The sequence below is a fragment of the Myiozetetes cayanensis genome, unplaced genomic scaffold (genome assembly GCF_022539395.1).
Source record: "Myiozetetes cayanensis isolate MyiCay16 unplaced genomic scaffold, myiCay2020 scf3, whole genome shotgun sequence".
NCBI lineage: Eukaryota > Metazoa > Chordata > Aves > Passeriformes > Tyrannidae > Myiozetetes > Myiozetetes cayanensis.
Genome location: NW_026087521.1, coordinates 62,439,946 through 62,459,744, shown reverse-complemented (window position 1 = coordinate 62,459,744; position 19,799 = coordinate 62,439,946). Strand labels below are relative to the sequence as shown.

At 45.9% G+C, this 19,799-nt stretch overlaps 1 protein-coding gene across 2 annotated transcripts in view; it reads right to left on the bottom strand.

The window, feature by feature from the left end:
- Positions 1-206: 206 nt before the first annotated feature.
- Positions 207-19,799, bottom strand: part of BCL2L13 (BCL2 like 13) — a 41,030-nt gene continuing 21,437 nt past the window's right edge. Inside the window, exons 6-7 of one of the 2 annotated variants that reach the window (XM_050323909.1) lie at positions 18,048-18,191; positions 207-6,747 (exon numbers count right to left, since the gene is read on the bottom strand). In XM_050323909.1, the coding sequence (XP_050179866.1) occupies positions 5,947-6,747; positions 18,048-18,191 (945 nt within the window). In that variant the 3' untranslated portion in view covers positions 207-5,946. Of the gene's footprint in view, positions 6,748-18,047; positions 18,192-19,799 lie in introns of those variants that run through there. The other variant, XR_007629938.1, reaches the window with a different exon arrangement.

Here is a 19,799-nt window from a genome sequence, read left to right as displayed (position 1 = left end):
TTTTTTGGTGTTGTCAATTTTTTGTTCAAGTACTCATGTCCTTCCCCTAATTTACCAAGGCTGACGATGCAGCTGGCAGCAGTAGAGACACCCTGGTCCTGTCCTTGTGCCTTGCACAAGCAAATTTTATGTAAGTAAAAGCATCTTTTCTTTTGGTCCTGCACTAAAACAGGGAGGGGGGGGGAAAGCACAGAATAGTCTACACATTTTTCTTGAAAACTGTACCATTTATTAAAGTGCAACCTGGGGGCATGGTCTTACAGCAGTGTCCCGTTAGCAGAGGGAGAAAATGTACATACCCCTTCACTTCAACTGACTACAGAACAATGAAGCTGGAAAGAACTTCCTTTTAAAGGTGGAAACACTTTTATTAACCAAATGGCACAAGAAGCTTTAGACAGTTTTCCCCAAGAGGGCTGCACTTGCATATTAGAAGGAACAGTATGACAAGTTCCTGGGATAATGGGTGACTTGAGGACCAGTCAGGGTCTCTTCCCCCAGGCAGGCCTCTTGAGAACAGAATCTGAAATCCCTGCAAGTCTGTCACTATTTGCTTACACCCAGCAGAAGCCTAGTAGAAGATATCCCCTAACATGCAGCTTTAGTCAGTCCCATTAGTCTTTGCTACTTAACAAATCAAGTCCCATTAGTCTTTGCTACTTAACAAATCAAGTGGCATTCTTTTGGTCTGAGTTTGAATAAAAGCTTATACTGCAAGTATAAGCTGCTTATACTGCTTATACTGCAAGTTAAAAATGGGGACAGACCCCCTAAAGGTATAGCAGTAAGAGATGCATCCTCTGCAGCTTGTTCTGTCCACGTCGATAGTGTTCCTTCCCTCCCCTGCAGATACTGCAGGGAGATCAAAGGCAGCTTCCACTGGAAGCCAACAGGAGCTCCCCCACTTCTACAGCATGACCACAGACCTCTGGCTCGGAGGAAGCAAATCACCTACCCAAGAGACCAAGAGAGGGTCAGCTCTAAGTAGGAAAAAAAGTGATAAAATTTCATTATTTAACTTAAGGAGGTGGATCTGAGCGATGCTGCGTTGTGGTTCCCCTGGACTTTACACCCCTCTGAGATGGTGCCATGCCCCAGACAAGGACTGGGCAGGAGCCTTCACTCTGTCAGACACAAGCTGAGTTCCCTGCTCCTCTGGGCCTGAGAGCTCACTCTGCTGGAGTCAAGTAGCGGTGGCTTAAATTTTATAAATACCCCCTCACTCCCCTGTTTTGTTATGGCAATACAGAGCTTGCACTTTAACACACAGGTACACACATGGAGTGGAAGCAGTGCTGTTCTTGTAACCTCCTTAGGGCTGAAATTAAGCTGACCAAGCCAAATTAAAGTCATGCACAGCTTCTGCCTTCACCAGGTACAGGACCTCTCTGTGTTTCACTGGGAAGCACTTCCTCCTATGGTGCTCCAACCTGAGCAGACACAAACAGAGCCTGGGATAAAACATTCTTCTGAAGCCCTGGGCATTCTGAAGCCCCTCAGGCATTGCAGACTGGACTGTGTTCACCTCTCCACCCCACGCCCTCCCATTTCACAGCAAAGGAACCTCATAATTACACTCTCAAATTCTGTAAGCAGGAGCTTGCTCTGGCTTAGGGAGTGAGACACGATGCTGCCAGAAGCACTTCTAGATTTTTTTTTGCCAAAATGGCAAGATCTACCTTCCTAGGTGGATCTTCCTAGTACTGCCATACCACTGTAGCTGAAATTAAATGCAGGGAAGGTTTATAAGTTCAGATTATTTTATCTACTACAGTGATTAAAATGAAAAAAGACCAAAGTTTAAAAGCTTGCTTGTTTAGCACTAATTAAATTTTTCATTTGTGACCCTTAGAAAGCATTGATTAGTTTTAAAAATTCAGTCCAGTGCGTCAGGCTGGCTGTGATCAGCGCTGTGTGAAAAGGAAGGAAGCGGGATTCTGGCAGCAGAACTTGTCCTGGGTAAGAGCACTCAGCACTGCAGCTTTCACCTGGCCCTTGAGCTGCAGATGCCTGAGCACAGCTTTCAGACAGGATGAAAAATCAAGCCCTCACAAACAGCAAGGATGGATTCCTTAGTACTGACTTGCTCTCCCCAGAAGGCATGTTAGGAAAGAAACAACCAACTGCAACCACCACCACAACAGGCACTTCACCTCCAGCCAGAATCTAAACTGGTGTCCAAAAGCAGGTGCAATACTGAACAGAGACCATCCAGCCCTGTGCCAGAAAAGCTCCTGAACTGGTGAGTACCTAGAACAGCAGCTGCTCCAAGATTCACATCTTAATGGACAGAAGGCTGCAGAAGTGCTGCTTTCTTGGCTCCAGATTGTTTGGCTGGGCCAGCCCTAGCATCTTAGATTAAGTTATCTTCTGTAGTTTTCAGCAGCCCAATTACCACCCTGAGAACCCCTCTCAGCACCCCCCCAGCCCAGAGAAAACCAAAACTTTAAGTGTTCAAGCTGCCTCTCTGTCTGTGCCCAGTAATATTCCTGTTTTGGCCAGCTGAGCAGCTCAGTACTGTCACGCTGCCCCACAGCTGGATTTTGTGAAGGTGAAGGGAGGCAGGAATCCACCAGGCTGCACCCCACACACAGCAGCTACAGCAGGCAGGGACGTGGTTCTGTGTCTGCACTTTGGGTAACAGTGGGACTCTAGGGTTTGGTCTTTGCTCCCAGCCTCTTGTTCCTGCAGTGCCAACTGAAGAAAGCCCTTGCCCATCTCCCAGCCACAGCGCCCAACTGAGCACAGCTTAGAATTAACCACAGCTGAAATTTAAGTTGCACCTTATCTTGAAAGCCTATTCCTTGACAGCTCCTTACTGAGCGTGCTGCCCACTGCAGTTCATTAACTATTTACCGCTTCTCTGTAGATCTCGTCTTCTGCTGTTTTAGCATCTCAGCTTGAGGGTGTGCTGAGTGAAGACAGAATGGGTCTAAGGTAGATATTTTGTTAAGGTGCAGGCCACTCGAGGACAGATATTGAGGCACTTTTGGGAAGGGGATACGCAACGTGAGTTGCCCTTTTGCAAGTACAGAGCTACTGCCTTTCCCTCTGCCAGCTACAAGAGATCCACTACAGAGAGGCTGCATCCCACCTTTCGGGATAGTTAGACCCTGCAGCGTAGGATTACTGTAATACACTTGAAGATGGGGGGAAAAAGCCCTTCCATTTTCTAATTCACACCTCTGGCAGAGCAGCCTGCCCCTCAGGGCTGCAGGAACACTGCCATCTGACCTTACCTGCCCTTTGGTGACTTCACAGGGCCTGTCCCAGCTCTGACCACAGGACTCCAAATTCAGTAGAATTCAAGCCCACAACTGACCTTTTCAACTAATGGAGTGTTCCCAGAGGAAAGAGACTCACAATAAATGTTCTGAACATGTGGGCAGTGGGGTGGGGGAGAAGAGGGTACAAATTCTTGCTGACTTGTCAAATCTGAAAGACCCTTAGAGGAGAAGAATATTCCAGAGGAAGGACCAAGCAAAAACATATGGTGCAGCTGATGCTCCATTAAATGTAGCAAGACACCAGATACTCAAGACTTTTGTCTGACTGTGAAAATGCTTAACATGGTCACTTATTTTCCTCACTCCTGCTGCCACCTTCTCACTGCTGTGTGGAAGAAGATGCTTTCTATTTAATGCCCTGCTGGGCTCCTTGTGCCAACAAGTTAGGGACTTCTTCCCTAGCCAGCCCGGATTTATTCTTGTCTGTCCTCTACTGATCTCCCACACTAACACTGAAACAACCACATCCAGAGAAGAGTTAAAGTAAAACCAGCCCTGTCTGCACCCCCTTGATCCACAAATTATCCATTGTCCACAGAATCCATCTCTGCTTTAGAGTAACCCACTGTGTGGTGACAGCTGGGGACGTCCCAGATGTAAGCTCAGCATCTTCAGTAGGAGAGGATGTAGGTCAGGTTCAGAACAGCCCTTTTCCCACAGAGAACGTTCCCGGAGAAGAACCCAAAGCCATCAGCAAAGCAGCAGGAGAGGGGCAGCCCCATCCCAGCTGACCAGGCAGGAAAGCACAGCAATGAGACTACCAGGAAATGGCAGAAAAAGTCAGTTCCACTTTGCAGTATGATAAAGGGTTTTGGTTTTTTCTGTTAAGGCCAAACTACTAAGTTTTGTATACGGAAAAAGAGCCATCAGTGATCAGCGGTAAAGTCTGGAACTCCCCAGCTCCCGAGTTCAGTCCACAGTGGCAGCACATACACAACAACCCTTCCTCTTAATCAACTTCACACACACAAAATCCAGTAAGTTTTCTAGAAAATCCATTCTCACAAAAGCTTAAACAAAAATAATTTCTCAGAATCTGACACGATCTGACTAACTTTCCAGCATCCTGGGATAGGAAAATGCAGCAAGAATATCCTAAAATAGAGAATATGCTAAAATCTCTTCATTCTGAGATCCCTCAAGAAACAGGCTCATCAGGAGATGTACCCTAGATAAGGTAATTTAGAAATAAAAGTACCTTGTCTTTGTGCTTTGTGAAGAGTAAGATTCCCGTAAGCTCATGTTTCGGTTTCTACATTATCAATCGCGAGTTCCCTTTCACCTCCCTCCAGCTGATCTAAGCCACAGTGCCAACACCAACCCTAGGAGATGCATCCACAGTTCTGCCTGGAAAGCCCAAGGTCTTGCCCACAGAGCTGCAGTGGACATGGGCAGACACACAAACATGCTGAAAGAGGAATGCTTGTAGCTGGATCTGACTAACGAGCATGGCAATACTTAGAACGTTTCTCTCTGCACACACCCGAAGTGTTGTGGCTGCAGGAAAAGGGGTTTCCTTTTTGCCCAAGTAACTTTTCTCAGCATTTGTGAACCTGTAAGTTTAGCTGATTACAGATTCATTGCCGCAAAAGAAATCACGCTGACTGGCGCTCCGGGTCAGCTCAGGAACAAGCAGATAGAGGAGATGTTTAATGCTCTTTTGCTCACTAGAATCCATTGCTTTATATATCTGGGATTCTGTCACAGGCAAGACCAAGTTAGGACTAAATACACTCTGTGCTTAACTTGGGAAAGACAATGCAGACTGCAGCGTGACACAGGACAGCAGAGCGTTTACCGCTGACCGTACCCCGGAGAGGAGAGCACTGATCCAAGCGGCACCGTGTCCAGCATGAATTTTGCACCTCTGGTAACTGAGGGGTCGCAGTAAGTGGGCCGGGCAGGAGGAAAGCAAATGGGTTCTCAAACCAGCAGTGTCCCTCCCACCCTCCTGGGCAGCACCTCTACCCCAGGAACACCAGGATGCTCAGAGATAATACAGCAATAGAGAGGCAGCATCTTCACAGGATGGGGCTCCAGTAAACGTTAGGGGCCAAAACCAGTGTGAGCCAAGAGGTAAAAAAAAGCACTGTCCCACCGGGGCTTAGGAGGAACCTGGAAGGTTATGAGGAGCAGTGCTGTACCTGAGAGGAAGCCGAGACAAAAGGGAGACCAGCCTCTCGCTACAGGACTCAGGTTGGCTAATGTTTGTTAGGAAGGGCTCTGGGGCGCGACGGGAAGTGACAAGACAGCACAGCTGCAATAGCGGTCAGTCTGAGAAGCCAAAAACTCCAGGGGTTGGCAGCAGCTGGCTCTCCCCTTCCCCTGGGGATTCTCTGTTCCAGTTCCTAGAGTATGAGCACCCCTTTCTTCAGCACCTGCACTTAAGTTCTTTAATTTGCAGAATTTTTTTTTTGTTTGTTTTTTTAAAAATACCCCAGTACTTTAATCACGAAAAACCAGTCCCCGCCCCAATTCTACTAAAAACATGATTGTCCGTAGCTGGAGGCTTATTGAACAACCTCACCCCGTCACCATTAAGTTACTCGAATGTCCAATTAAACAGCAGGCAGCTCAACCTTTAGGTAACACAACTACAAAAAACTGGATGGTGCTCTCTTGTCTCTCCCCCCTCCTCCTCCTCCTCAAGAGAGCTCTGTTACTTTTTCCTAAGCGCCAGCGCTACTCCGACCGCTACAGCCAATATAGCCACGGCGGCAGCCCCGCCGTACAGCAGTATTGATTTCCCTTCCGGCAATAGGATAGGCTTCTCCTCGGCAGCCGAGGATTTCTCTTCCGCTTCTTCCAAATGGCCCTCTTTTCCCCCTTTTTTTTCCCCTGGAAGCAGTATTTTCTCAGGTTCTGGTACAGCCTTTTCTTCTGACGGGGCTAACTTTGGGACAGGTTTACTTAGTACGGGGATTTCAGGTTCAACAAGCTCTTCGGCCGCTTTTCCCTTTTCCTCCTGTTTTGCACGCAGAAGTGCAGAGGGATGTGCTTTTTCAACAGCAGCAACTTCAGCTTCCTGTAGAGAACCAGAGGTTTCTGGAAACGCCGCCTGCGTGGTCTCTGCAGCGCCAGCTGCCACCCCTGCTTCCTCAATCCCCTCCGGTATCTCTTCCTTCTCCACGTGAACAATGTCGGAGTTGGAAGAGTTGTTCTCACTCCTCTCTTCGCCCCCTCCGTTGCTGTCCAGGCTTTTGACTTCTTCGGGATCCATAGCCACTTGCTGCCAGGACTCGGGTCCCAGGGAGACTGGCAGGCTCTCCGTGTGCCAGCTCTGACTCGCCGACAGGGAGACGGGCAGGCTCTCCGACTGCCACGACGTGGTCACCGTGGGGGACTCCGGGGGGCTCACCTGGCCTGAGTTGTCACTGGTCAGGATGTAGATGTCATTACTGTCCTCTGCGATGAGCCCGGGGTACTCTTCCTCTTCAGATTCCAACGTAAAGACTGTCCCCTACAAACAAAAAGGAGGACACAACACATGAGCCACGGCTTCAGCTTTACCTCCCCTGCACAGGAAGGAACAGGACACCTGGAAACTTGAGCTGGAAGAAAGATGAGAAGGCTCTGCAGCTGCCTGACCTACATTTCAGTAGCTTACAGGACCCAGCTGGTCCAGCTGGCATTTCCAGAGAATGGAACCTCTTAGATGAGCTTTGCTGGGAGCTCCTCCTTTCCCTGACGTTTCTGCATCGCCGAGTACATCATCACAACACACCACATGGGCATTATTAACCAAAGATACTCAAATCTGAAACCAAACTGCAACAAAACAAAGCAAGCAAACACAAGGACATGTGCCCAGCTGAATACAGCTGCGCTCTCTACTGCTTGTCTATTTTCATCTAACAGTGTTCCTCTTAACATTAATTTTATCCCATTTCCAGTGCTATCTGAAGCCTGCATTTCTACTTCGTACCAACAAGCTGGAATATACAGTAATTCCAGTATTTTACTGCAAACAATTTTAGCTATTCTTACAATTAACTTTTCAAGACTTTGGCTACACAACTTAAGTTGAAGCAAACAACCAAGCACAGACATCCAGAGATGCTGACAGAGTTTGCTTGCTTGTATTTCGCTCATTCCCCAGCAGTGATCGGCGGCTCCCAGCAAACCCCCCCAGCTCACATATGGAGTGTGACATTCTATGGCATGGAATATCCCTTTGATATTACCAGTTTGGGTCAGCTGTCCTGGCCACGCTCCCTCCCAGCCTCTTGTGCCTCTTCTTGCTAACAGAGCATGAGAGACTGAAAAGGGCTTGGGGTAAGTGCTACACAGCCAAAATGTCAGCATGTTATCAACATTACTCTCATCCTAAATCTAAAACCCAACTCTGTAGTAGCTACCAAGAAGAAAATCAACTATTCCAGCTGAAACCAGGACAAAGAGATGGGCCAGAGAGGAACTCCAAAGTTTGCTATGCCATATAACAGAAGTCTATGAAACTATTAACAGAGATTCAATAACTTTCTTGCTCATAACAAAAATATTTGAACACTCTCTAAAGCACTGTGGTGCTGGGAGGCCCTTCTGTGCAAATTCCTTGTTCAATTATCAGGCTTTCCTGCACAGTCCATCAGAACATGAAGAAAAAAATTCCATTCATTCTCTTTCTTTCTGCTCCCTTCCACACGCAATAGTTCTAAAGCACTCCAAGCAGCTGTCCCTCTTTTTTAAACCTTTCCTAAAACCAGTGCATTTGGGAATTTGTGAGAAGGAATTTTTCTTCATAAATGCCTTTAAATTGGTTGGATGTGGGAAGCATCATCCAGCTTCGTAACATGTTCAGAAACTCTAAAGAGAAATGAAGCACAGAGTTCCTCGGGGGAACAGTTAAAAGTGATTAAGCTGTTCGTTAACCACTTAAGGATGTCCACAAAGTCTTAATTCAGAATGAAATAAAAACTAATAAAGCATTACCTTTGTGAAAATGCTCAGACACCACCCACACGCCAATAAACCCAAAGCAAGTTCTGCTCTGAGCAGTGACTGAGGATTCAGGACTCTGGTACCCTCTTGAAAGTCATGTTTCGTTAGAACAACTAATTCTTTTTAAATGCAGCTCAGGCCATTAAAACAAAATGGAGTTCTACACCCAGGGGGAAGCAACCAGCATTGCAAAGTAAGGGCAGGGGAAAAGAAGAGGCAAGACACTGAAGCAAAGGCAGAGGTCACTGGATCCCAAGGAGCCCTGAGCCGTGTGGGCCAGGGCTGCTGTGCAGCGTGGGAGGACAGGACTCCACGGCAGCACTGACCTGTCCCGCTCCAGCACACACTGCAGAGCAGCGCAGCAGGCAGGCAGTCACTGTGGTCAGCTCACACCACCCTGTGCTGACGATGGAGAGGCAGCCTGCTGCTCACTCTGAGATTGTACACTCACTCCTTTGACCATCAGGATTTGCTCTGCATGTTGATTAAGTAGGAAATTCTCTCACTGCAATATAAGCCACTACCAGACACCTCCAATTATAACAGATTTTTTATTTCCACAAGTGACACAGACTCTTAAGAGTGGCAATTAAACAACAAAAGGGGTGAAACCTGCAATCTCATGAGCCTCTGTACTCCCCTCCTACCTGCTGAGCTCTACCCTTCCACAAAGCAGAATGATTTCCCCCCCACAGCACATCACAGCACACTAGGCCACAGCTGTGATCTGACATTAGCAAAAAGAACAGGGACACACAGCCCTGATAACAGCTCTGCTCTTGGCACTGCCCCAGGAGTGTGTCCACGCTGCTGTGACCCGCTCGACATGAGGCACATACAAAACTATTCCAAAACCACCCTGTGCTGCTGCAGGTTTGTGAGCCCCGGTGATTGCAGCAAACTTCCATAATAAACTAAATAAAGCACCACCCAGGGCCATACTGAGACAGCCTGAATTCCCCTGCAGTCGCACCCTGTACATGGAGAAAGCCCAGTGGCTCTGAGCCGTGACTCAGCAGCCCACGGAGGGCAGGATGGAGCCACGTGTAGCCAACGGGGACAGTCGGGTACAGAGACTGCCGTGAAATTTAAGCCATCCTGATGCTTCTTAATACGTACTTATTCCTTTAGCCTCTGCTTCTGCTCTCTTCCTGATCCACCACTCTTCATTCTTCCCTTCCCTCTCATGAGGAAAATCAAAGGGAACCCACAGACAATTTGCCCATGATAAAAAGAACACGTAGTATAAAGTACCACCAGTAGCCCCCAGCCCCAGAAAATATCTTTGCTCAGTATGACACGATGCCAGATCCTCACCAGGCTGACAAACAGATGGGAAGGCAACGCTGACGTACAAGGATTGGGCATTAGTTATTCTGGTTATTCCCCCTAAAAATGCAGGCATTTTAAAAATGTGCTTTGCCGGAGCACTTTCACTGGAGACACACTTCGAACAAAACACAAGTAAATCTGAGCATATCCCGAGGGTAACACGCAGGATAAACTGCTTTGGAGAGCATAAGGAAATGAAGGGAGGGTACCACAAGAAACATGGGCAATCCTCAACATTTCAAATACTTCATTAACACATGTACCAACACTACACACACATCCTGCCTTCAGCAGAAGGGAGGAGGGCCAAAGGGGCTCAAGAGTGTTATTGTTCCTCTTCTCACGCAGGCTGCGCTGACCTCAAAAGAGTTATCAGTCGCTGGCTCCCTATAAATCAGAGCCTTATGCAGCCTGGCTGAGTCCTTTCTGTCTTTACAGACAATTTAACTTCCGTGTCAGTGCCTCGGGGACTCAGCATTCCAAGCCTGAAGCCACGGTTGACAAACCTGGGGGAGAGCTGAACTCCCAGACGGTCAGTGGGTAATTCCACCACTTTTTCGTTAAAAGCTTGCGAAGCTTTAATTGAAAAGCCAGACAGTAATAGGCATTATTTAGGATGCGTGATTAATATTTCTTGAGCTGAATTAAGATTTAATACATAAAGTCAAGCGGATAAAGCCAGGATTTTGTGCCAGTTCAGTTGAGGTTTGCACTTCCTGGTGTTTTTTTTTTTTTTTTTTTCCTTTTAAAGCAACTGCAATAAAAACTGAATGACATTCAGGACAATTCTCTTGATTCATCTACAGATGTGACCCAGAAGCAAAGCCCCAACAGGCAGATTATTTCAGGACAGGATGTAACATGTGGAAGGATTTTTAATAACCTGAGGCCTTATATAAGCACTACACTTTAGATTTAATAGTAAGTAAGAATGTATGTACACATTTCTTTATCTGCTTTGTTTATTGTAAACAGCCAGTGTACTGCTTCCAAACAGAAAGATCACAGTTGCTCTTTTCCAAATTTGCCACGAGAGACTTGCAAACTCATCCAGCACACTTAGAGAACCACGTCAGGTGTAGCAGAGAAGTGTGGGTAAGCCCCTCACGAGAGCATCCCGCCACTCCCGATCCCAGCCACTGCCACTTGAGGCAAGAGTGGGCACAAGTTCTGAGGAGGAGAAGAAGAACTGCGCATTTCCCTTCTTGGTTAGAACATAACCAGAATGGTTCACAGCCCATGAGGCAGGCCTGAGGAAAAGATCAACTTAGCTCTGTTGAGATGGCATCTGCAGACCTAAAGAACAGAGCTACTGCAGTCAATCACTGCCCTCAGCCTGTGGGGTCTGACTTGCAGAAAGTGCTTGGACAAGTGACAGCCCTTGAACAAACGTGGCAGACTCGCCCTCAGAAGAGGCTGTAGCTACAGGGTGAGCTACACTGGACAACTCTAAACTGGTAACAAGATAACAAAAAAAACCATCTGAAAGCTCCCCCAACAAGCAGAATCCATCAGTCTGGATTTAGCTGTAGTCCTGCCAGTGCCAGGAACCTGAACTTCGCTGAAGATCACTCTCAGCCGTGGATCGAGAACACCACCAGTCACAGAATTGACCAGGTTGGAAAAGACCTCCAAGATCATCAAGTCCAACCCTTGATCCAATACTAAGTGCCACATCCAGTTTCATCTTAAAAACCTCCAGAGGCTGTGAATCCACATCTCCCTGGGCAGCCCATTCCAATGTCTGTGACATACAGTACAGAATTGCTACTTAAAAACACCTGTCAAGTTTCAATTACGACTTAAAGACAGCAAACATAACAAAAAAACCCCAAACCATGACTTGGAAATTGACTCTTATGATGACTAATATTATTTCTCATAGTATTCTAATAGGTTGTTAAGGGTGTATAAACAAACTGACTTATTAACTATAGTAGTTATATTTGCTAAACAGCAAAATCTTCAACTACACATAAGAAAAAAATCCTTATTTAGCAAAATAGTAATTTCAGCCTGATTTACGTAAAGCTGCTTCTGGTGCAAAGCAATATTCAAAATTCTGCATGCCTCAAAGACAAAAGCAACTTTCTTTCTCTATGAAAACAGTAGGAGTAGTAGCACACACTGCATCTATAATGGAGATATTATTAGATAGTGAACAGAAAGAGATACCCATCAACGTGTCCAACAGAGCATTTACTGAATCCTAAAGAAAACTTTAAATGCCCTGCCCTGTAAACACCAAAGGCCAAGAAAATGCAAACCAGCTGTGTCCAACTGCTGTGGAAGCCGCTTCTAAGGTTTGGTTTTAAGTGTTCTTAAAAGCTCAATTGGTCTCTCTGGTTCTGTTCTTAAAATATAAACAAGGAATTATGTGGACAGGCAACTCACACAAAACTCATTTCTGAAGACACAGAAAAGCCCACCCAAAAACTACACAGCCCAGCAAGCCACATGCACACCCCAGATCCTGATTTTGTCCAGCACAGGCAAAAATTCCATGTACAGGTCGAAGTGCCACCAGGGGAAAAAATAAACACGCTCCCTGGGCTTCAACCCTTCAACACCAAACTAAACAGACCCACATAAAATCCCTGACAAAAAGAGCATCTTGAGGTGCAGGAGGAAATACCGGCAGAACAGTTCCTGGAGAGCAATTCTGGCTACGATAAAAAATTCAAACCACTCAACTCAGCTAGAAGTTTCTTAGGCGAGGGTCTGACTATCTTGTAACAATAACTTATCACACAGGGAAATGAAGCTCAAGAACCATTTGGACAATGTTCTCAGGCACATGGTGTGATTCAGGGCCAGGACTTGGACTCGATGATCCTTGTGGGTCCCTTCCAACTCAGAATATTCTACGACTCTATGGTCACTCTCCTCACACCAGCAGTGTCACAGCAACGAGCACTAGGAACCCATCAAGTGCATTTGTGCTTAAAATCTACTGTCTGAAAAACAAGAGGCATGGACTGATGAACTGGCCTGTGTCCAGGGATCCTAAGACATCTCTCTCTGGGGAAATAAGCAAACTTCCCACAACAACAAACTTCCCCAGAGCTGGGAACACTCTTCTGTAGGATTTCTAGCTGTGGCAGAGGAGCAGTCGTGTGCTGGTGCCAAGGGATGAGTGGGCAAAGGCTGTGCCCAGGAATGGCTGCCGGGGTCCGGAAGCTCCGCTCCCACCCTTGTTCGTCCAGGCTGCAGTTCCATCTGCTCCATGTCTGCATCCACAGCCCCAGCACACTGTGCCTCTTCAGACCCTCCTGGAAGTCAGACCTGACAGCACTACCCTGCTAATCCTTCAGAGAAACGGATTATAAAGGAGCTGCTGACAACACTCAGATCCAGAACAATGCATTTTGAAATATAAAGAAGTAAGAAAAAGCCCTCAGGCACTTGCTGTGCCTTTCTGTCCATTGCTCTGAAACCATTGAGATAGGTGGAGCCAAGACAAAGAGAGCAGAGTTCTTACAGATAGTCCACAAATAGGACAGCACTTTTTATTAAGGAAAAACAAGGAAAAAAAGGTTGAGTGAACCAGATCAAAGCACTGCTGTATTGCAGCCGCTGCTTTCATTCTTCCCTTCAAGGAATGCTTTGGCTAGAACAGCCTGCAGAAATGATCCTATTCCATCCCTGCCCTCCAACATAACCTCTATAACCTGCAGAGAGTCAGCACCAAACCAACATCCTTTAAGGTTTTGGTCTTATCTGTATAAATTGAGGTAAATTCAGTTATTTATAGAACACTTCTTCAGACAGTCAGATTTGAAGTTGTTGGAGGGAAAAAGAGAAAGCAGATCTAGTTGCTCCTTTCCTATTTAATTTCCTTCTTCAGCCACAATGCTTAAAAAATCTATTACTGTACCAAAGAAGTTACATAGAAATAAAAGTGGACACTACACTGCAGTGTACCAGGACACGAGTGGAAATTATAAATATTTTGAAAGGAAAACTCCTTTCTAGGACTTCTCTAATTAGAGTGCCCTTTCTTGCATCTCTCCCACATTAAACTTACTTCTCTCTCCTCCAGTGGAGCACGTCTCTCTATTTCTGCATTGTCATTCCCAGGGCAGACACCTGGACTGCTGCAGGAGATTTTCATCTCTGGTAGCACAAACTGACTGCCTCCTTCCATGGGAAGACAAGCATCTCTTTCTCCCCCAGATTGTTTAACAGACTCTAATATGCACATTATTCAAGCACCAGCAGCAAAAAAAATGTTTAAACTCACTGCAAAGCCCAAGACAAAACACTGGGAACACAGAGAGAACAGCTCCTCTAAGGCTGCGATAGGAAACTGTAAACACTGTGCACATTACAAGCAAATTTACTTTTATTCTCTTCAGCATGGGCAGTGAACTAGTTAAAGGCAAATCCAGGTCTGAACATCATGAGACAAGAACCCTGGGAAGGCAGAGACAATTTCAGCTTCACAAATACAAGTTCCAGGCTGGTACTGAGAGAAGAAGGGTTATTAACTGCACCCCGATAAACACCGATTGCATGTGCTTATTTCACCTCTTCAAACAAGGGAAAAGCAGATGGGCTTGTAACAGGAATGTGAGTCTGAGAGAAAAAAAAGGCAGCTAGTTTCCAAGCAGTCTTACACTTTTTCCTCCTTATAGACGTTCCCAGGCTATTTCTACATATATGAAGTCTAACCGTGAAAAACAGGATCTGTAGAACTTGAGAAGAAATTAATTTTGGGGGAGTAAGGGTGGAAAAGGAAGAGGAAAAAAATCCTTACCAACTGACTGGCCTTACTGTGCACTGTTCCAGGAGACCAAGAATTGCTTCTGATGCAGCAGCATTCAGCCCTGGAGAAGTCAGACAGAGCAAAAAGGGAGAGGGAGAGGAGAGGAGAAAAGGGAGGGGAGAGGAGAAAAAGGGAGGGGAGAGGAGAAAAAGGGAGGGGAGAGGAGAAAAAGGGAGGGGAGAGGAGAAAAAGGGAGGGGAGAGCAGAAAAAGGGAGGGGAGAGCAGAAAAAGGGAGGGGAAAGTATGTACAACGCATATCAGTTTGTTGAGCCCTAATATTGCTTTTGGGAAAGAGAAGAACGAAGCTACTTGTAAAGCAGGCTGGGTACTGCTTTGCAATGGTTCAAGATGATAAAGGAAGGAGATCTTAGAATGACCATTTGACTCATTAGTCAGGACGAAGGAATGTGTCCCCTATTTAGAGAACCTGGAATGCCCAGCACACTTTTTGCTGCAAGAGAGAGATCATACTAAAACTTAGGAGTCAAGCAGGGTAAATGCAAGAGCTGCAGCCAAATCTGTCACAACAATTAGTGAAACAGGGAGGCTGTCCAGAAGAAAGCAAGATTTCCTTGCTTTCCTACAGTCCTTCAAAATCCATTTCCATCTACCTGCAAATCTAAGAGATTGTAAACTAGATGAGGTGGTCCTTTCATCCCTTCATTCATGTTTATGTTGCCAGCTGCACCAAACACAGTCTGCAGTGACTGCAGACATTCCTACTTGGAAGACTTTCACCCTAAAGTGGTAGAAGAGAGCCAAGGGAAGGGGAACAGCATACACAATGGCCAGAATCACAGTACTGAAATACCATATGCACTTGAATACAAAAATATACCAGCCATTCCCTCACCAATCAACCCACCATTACATCCCAGTCCCATCCTGCCACCAACAGTTAGCTGAATCACAATTTTAGTGCCTGAAGGGAGAATGGGAGGGGAACACTCATTGCTTCAACACATCATCTCATCACTGTATCTCTGCAGGACCAGCATGAAAAAAAATCAAAATGCAGCTTCTCATCCTCGCGTATCTCAAATTTCCCATTCCCTACAAGCCACGTTGACTTCTTGAAATCTGCTGCACAGCCATCCAATTTATAAATCTTAACACCCTTGAGTCAGCAATTTTGTTTCTAGTTAACTGTCCACCATCCTCAGTAAGATGCTATCCCGGACCAACAAATCTCCTGAGCTCACAGAGGAACCTTCAAGCCTTGCCCACGTGCAGAACCCTGGGAGCTCTTCCAGCCGCACCGTGCCTGCACAGGATGCAGCAAGTGCCTGACACAGCTCTGTAAAATTCTGACTCCCCAGACCCACAGTGGGGCACAGGAAGGGCTCAGATGACCCCTTACCTTTGACTGGCTACTTCCCTCCTGGAAAAGGTTGACTTCAATCCAAAAATTGAGGAAGATCCCAAATTATGTGGTGCCAAGGGAAGAGACCACACCAGAGACACCACAGTTTTTCAGGTCTGCCCCTGAAAAGCTGATTCCTGTGAAATTCTCCTCTGCTCCTGGCCCACAAAAAAACAGAGAGGCTATTCTGGCATCTTCTCAGTTTTAAAAGCTCTTAGCAGCTGCAGGAGAGACCTATCTTCACCCGCTCCAAAATAACACAAAAACTGCCCCTCTTACTGTCACAGCAACATGAGTCACTGGAGACTCCCAGGTTTCTACGCTGCCCTTATGGCTCTAGCAGATTATTACTGACAACTTGATCCGGCACACAGAGCCCCCGTGGCAGATGTTTATCTTAAAAAATGCAAACACTTCCATGGCAGTGAAAACAGCCAGGCGGCTCTTCCCGGCCCTTCTCAGAAACACAACCTCTCCCACCCCAGCCCCACACCCTGCTCCCAGCACTGCCATCCCCAACCACCATCCTGCAGGCTCGGGACAAACTGAGAATCATGCAGCTTGGTAAAAATGAACATTTTGCTTACTGAGGGGGGAGAGAGGGGGAAATACAGTAAAACCACGTATTCCCCTTCCTCCACATAAAAGTCACGTGCCCAGTGGGTCCCCAACCCTATGCCCAGAGCAACTCACAAAAGGTTAGTGCAGCTACACTAATTCATCTGGAAAGGATTTTCATCACCTTGTCTCTTTCCTGGCCTCTTGTGCTGTTTCAAAAATAGCTCTGGCTTGTTTGCTGCACCGCTCGTGTCAGTGTGATTTCATGCCTGGCTGGCCGGACACAGACGGGCTCGCAGCCCGGCTCTGCACACACATGCACAGTCACACAAACACAAAGCACAGCCCCCTCCCCTGGAGGCCGTGCTGGAAAGCTGCTTGTTTTCAGAGGCTTTGCACTGTATTAAGTGTGTTTACAGCAGGCCTCTAAAAGGGGCTGGAGAACAGACCACAGCCCTTTCTGGGGTTAAAAAACGAGGCCGGAAAGCAAAACAGCACCAACATTGATCTGTCCTAAAGCTGCAAGTGAGGACCTGCCCTGGGATGAAAATACTTTGAAGAGTGAGTGCATTTATCAAGCAACCTGAGGTCATTTGGCTGAGTGCTGTTAGTGCTTCTGTCCATTAAAGACAAACAATCCCTCCCAAAGGCCTTGAAAACTATTATCCACCACTGCCAGGAACGGACCAGATAAAGAAGGTGCAGATGTACAGAAGTTCTGGAAAGAACTACCCTTCAAAAAAACCTCAGGTACACTCTTGAAAAGTGAGAAGCTTCTGAATGAGATTTTTCCTACTAGTGCTTTTTATATCACTGGGTTTTCCTGAACAGCTTTTCTTTTTAGAATAAATCAACTTGCTGGAGCCATTTCACAAATCCCAGATTAATTCCATTCAAATCTGGCACCCTTCCCAAACCCAGTAATCTAAGGCTCAGCCTTCAAGACCCAGCTCCTGGGCTGTGAGCTGTCTCTCTGATGTATTTTTAAATGAAACCTTCTCAGCATGCCATGACTCAGGAACATTGGTTACCATGAATTAAAGATTTGTACAAGGAAAAACAAAGCACAAAGAAATCCTGATTGCTCATTCTACGCATGTTCCGACACAGCTATAAAGTCTGATATGCATGAGGTATTTTAACACTTATTATAGAAATAAATTAGTACCTACTGACGTTTCTGTATGAAGTGCTCTCCAATTACTTATCTGCTAAAAAACCCCTCTGAAATTTAAGAGGAGAAAAGAAAACATATACCATGGCCAGCAGTCACCAGGGGATTCTATTAAAAAGATGAGCCTCTCGGGTACGGTATCTCTTGCTAGGGGTGTTTGCTTCCACATGCAATGCTGCATGCATACTCACAGGAAAGCACATACAATCAAAAGCTCACCATGCAAATTAGCAACAAATTAGCACCTTAACACACAGTGTATGAAACCTAATTGTTATCTGCCACCTAAGGACCTCTTCAATTGCAACAGCAATCCAGAAAACCAGGCATGCAAAGAACTGGAACAGATTGCCCGGGAAATTGTGGAGTCCAATCACACAGGTCTTTAATGTCAACATCAGAAATGAATGGGTAAAAGTCAGTTCTGCCTTGGGGCAGAGAATTGACATAGATGACTGCCCAAGATCCCTTTCTGTTCCTGACCTCCTCCTATTTTTTTGCTTTTCCTGAGTCATTCCCTCTTGCATCTGCAACCCCTCTTAGCTTTCACTCCTGGTCAGACTGGTATCACACTCAGAAATAAGCACTGAACAAAGTATGAAAATGAAACGTGGTCTTCTTACCCATCCTCCCTGTTGAATGATATAGTCTGCAGAATAGTCTTCTAGATATGTCACCCCGAAGTTCACAAGGGCACTCAGTGGTTCCTGGCCCCGTCTGGTTAACTCCATCAGAAACTGTTGTAACAGAACCAGGGGCACCAAGACCTTCAAAAAACAAGAATTGTGAATAAATACAGAAAGCATCATCAATGCTACTGTGTAGCTAGAACAGAATTCACATGGTCAGATGAAAAGGTCTGAGTCCAAAGACACCAGGGACTTCATTTCTGACTTTTCAATACACTTTATTTCTGTGAAGACACAAGGCAAACACGCAGTACAAGGCACTAAAAAAGAAGCACTCAATTTGATATGCAAAATAACACAGCTTAACTAGAGAATTTCACAGGACAGGACTGCAGTGCTGCCTTAAGCCCCATTTTTTTCCCAAGACAGAATTCAGGTAGAGAAGCAGAAGAGGTTCAGAACTTTCTACTCCAGAAATGGAAAGATGCAACACAGCTTGAAGGGATATGCATCCAAATTGTATTTAAGCAGCAAACTCATGCACGTTCTTGAATAGATACTCTGCACTTCTCTTTAGAAGTTCACACTTGACCTTCGGACGGGACAGAAACAAACACCTCCTCCCAGCAGCAAAACATCACAGACATGTTTAGAATGACATAAACCCTCTCCATGTCAAACTATGACAAATTTAACACACAGATTTTGCTCCCTCATTTCCCACTCCCATTCCTCTTTAGAAACCTTTTGTCTTTAATTGAATGCTCAGCCTCAACCCAAATTGCTCCGGAAGATGAAAGACTCTGTGAACCCACCTCCTTCATATCATACAGTTCTAGCCACCTCCTTCTGAAATTATGTTTCTGTTTGCCTAAACAACAAGCAGCTGAACTTTTAAACTCTAAACTTATTCTCCTAGAGCACCCAAGTGGCCCTCTGGGCAAAGTTTCTACGCAGCACTTCGCCAAGGTCAGGAAACTGGCATGAACTGAAGTCACGAGAATCTGAAAAAGCACTTTTATGATGTGAGAGAAAAATATTTGTCAGTTTTACCACCCCTCGTTTGTGACAACTGCACTGCACATCCATTCACTGTGCAGACAGGAATGCTGTTCCCCAGCTGCACGAGGGAGATGCAGGCTTTCCTACTGCTCATACTGACCTCCTAATGCCTCCTTCCTTTTCCAGTCTCTTCCCCCTTCAGCTTGACTTTCTTTGCTGGAAATATCCTGCGTTACTGTTACTATCCCTGAAATCACACCTTAGGATGCAAAGCTGGAGGAAGACCAATAGGCAAGAAAAGTAGGCTGGGTTTGAGATCTGTACTAAATCCATGATGGTGTCTCACTGAGGTGCACTCCTGAAACCAGACAGGACATAAAAAATGCCTGTTACCTGATAAATTTAAGATGTTCCAGCCGATCTAACAAATGTGAGAGTCCAATACTACGGCAGACAGGTTACAGAACTGTTCTGTGATGAACAGTTAACACCGGTAACTGTCAACACTTCACTAGGAATGTCATATTGCTTGAATTTTAAAAGTGAGATGGTGTCTGATTTTTAAAAGTCTGGGGTTTTTTGAGTTTCTTGCAGTTGATCTCAACTCAGAGGCAGAAGAGGTGCAAGCTCACAGTGCACAAACATAAGGAGCCAGTCAAGGTGAGATGTCAGAAGAAACTTCAATCTTTTTGGATCCAAAAAAAAAGCATGCTGTCAAGGGTAGGCATCTTTCAGAGGCTTTGG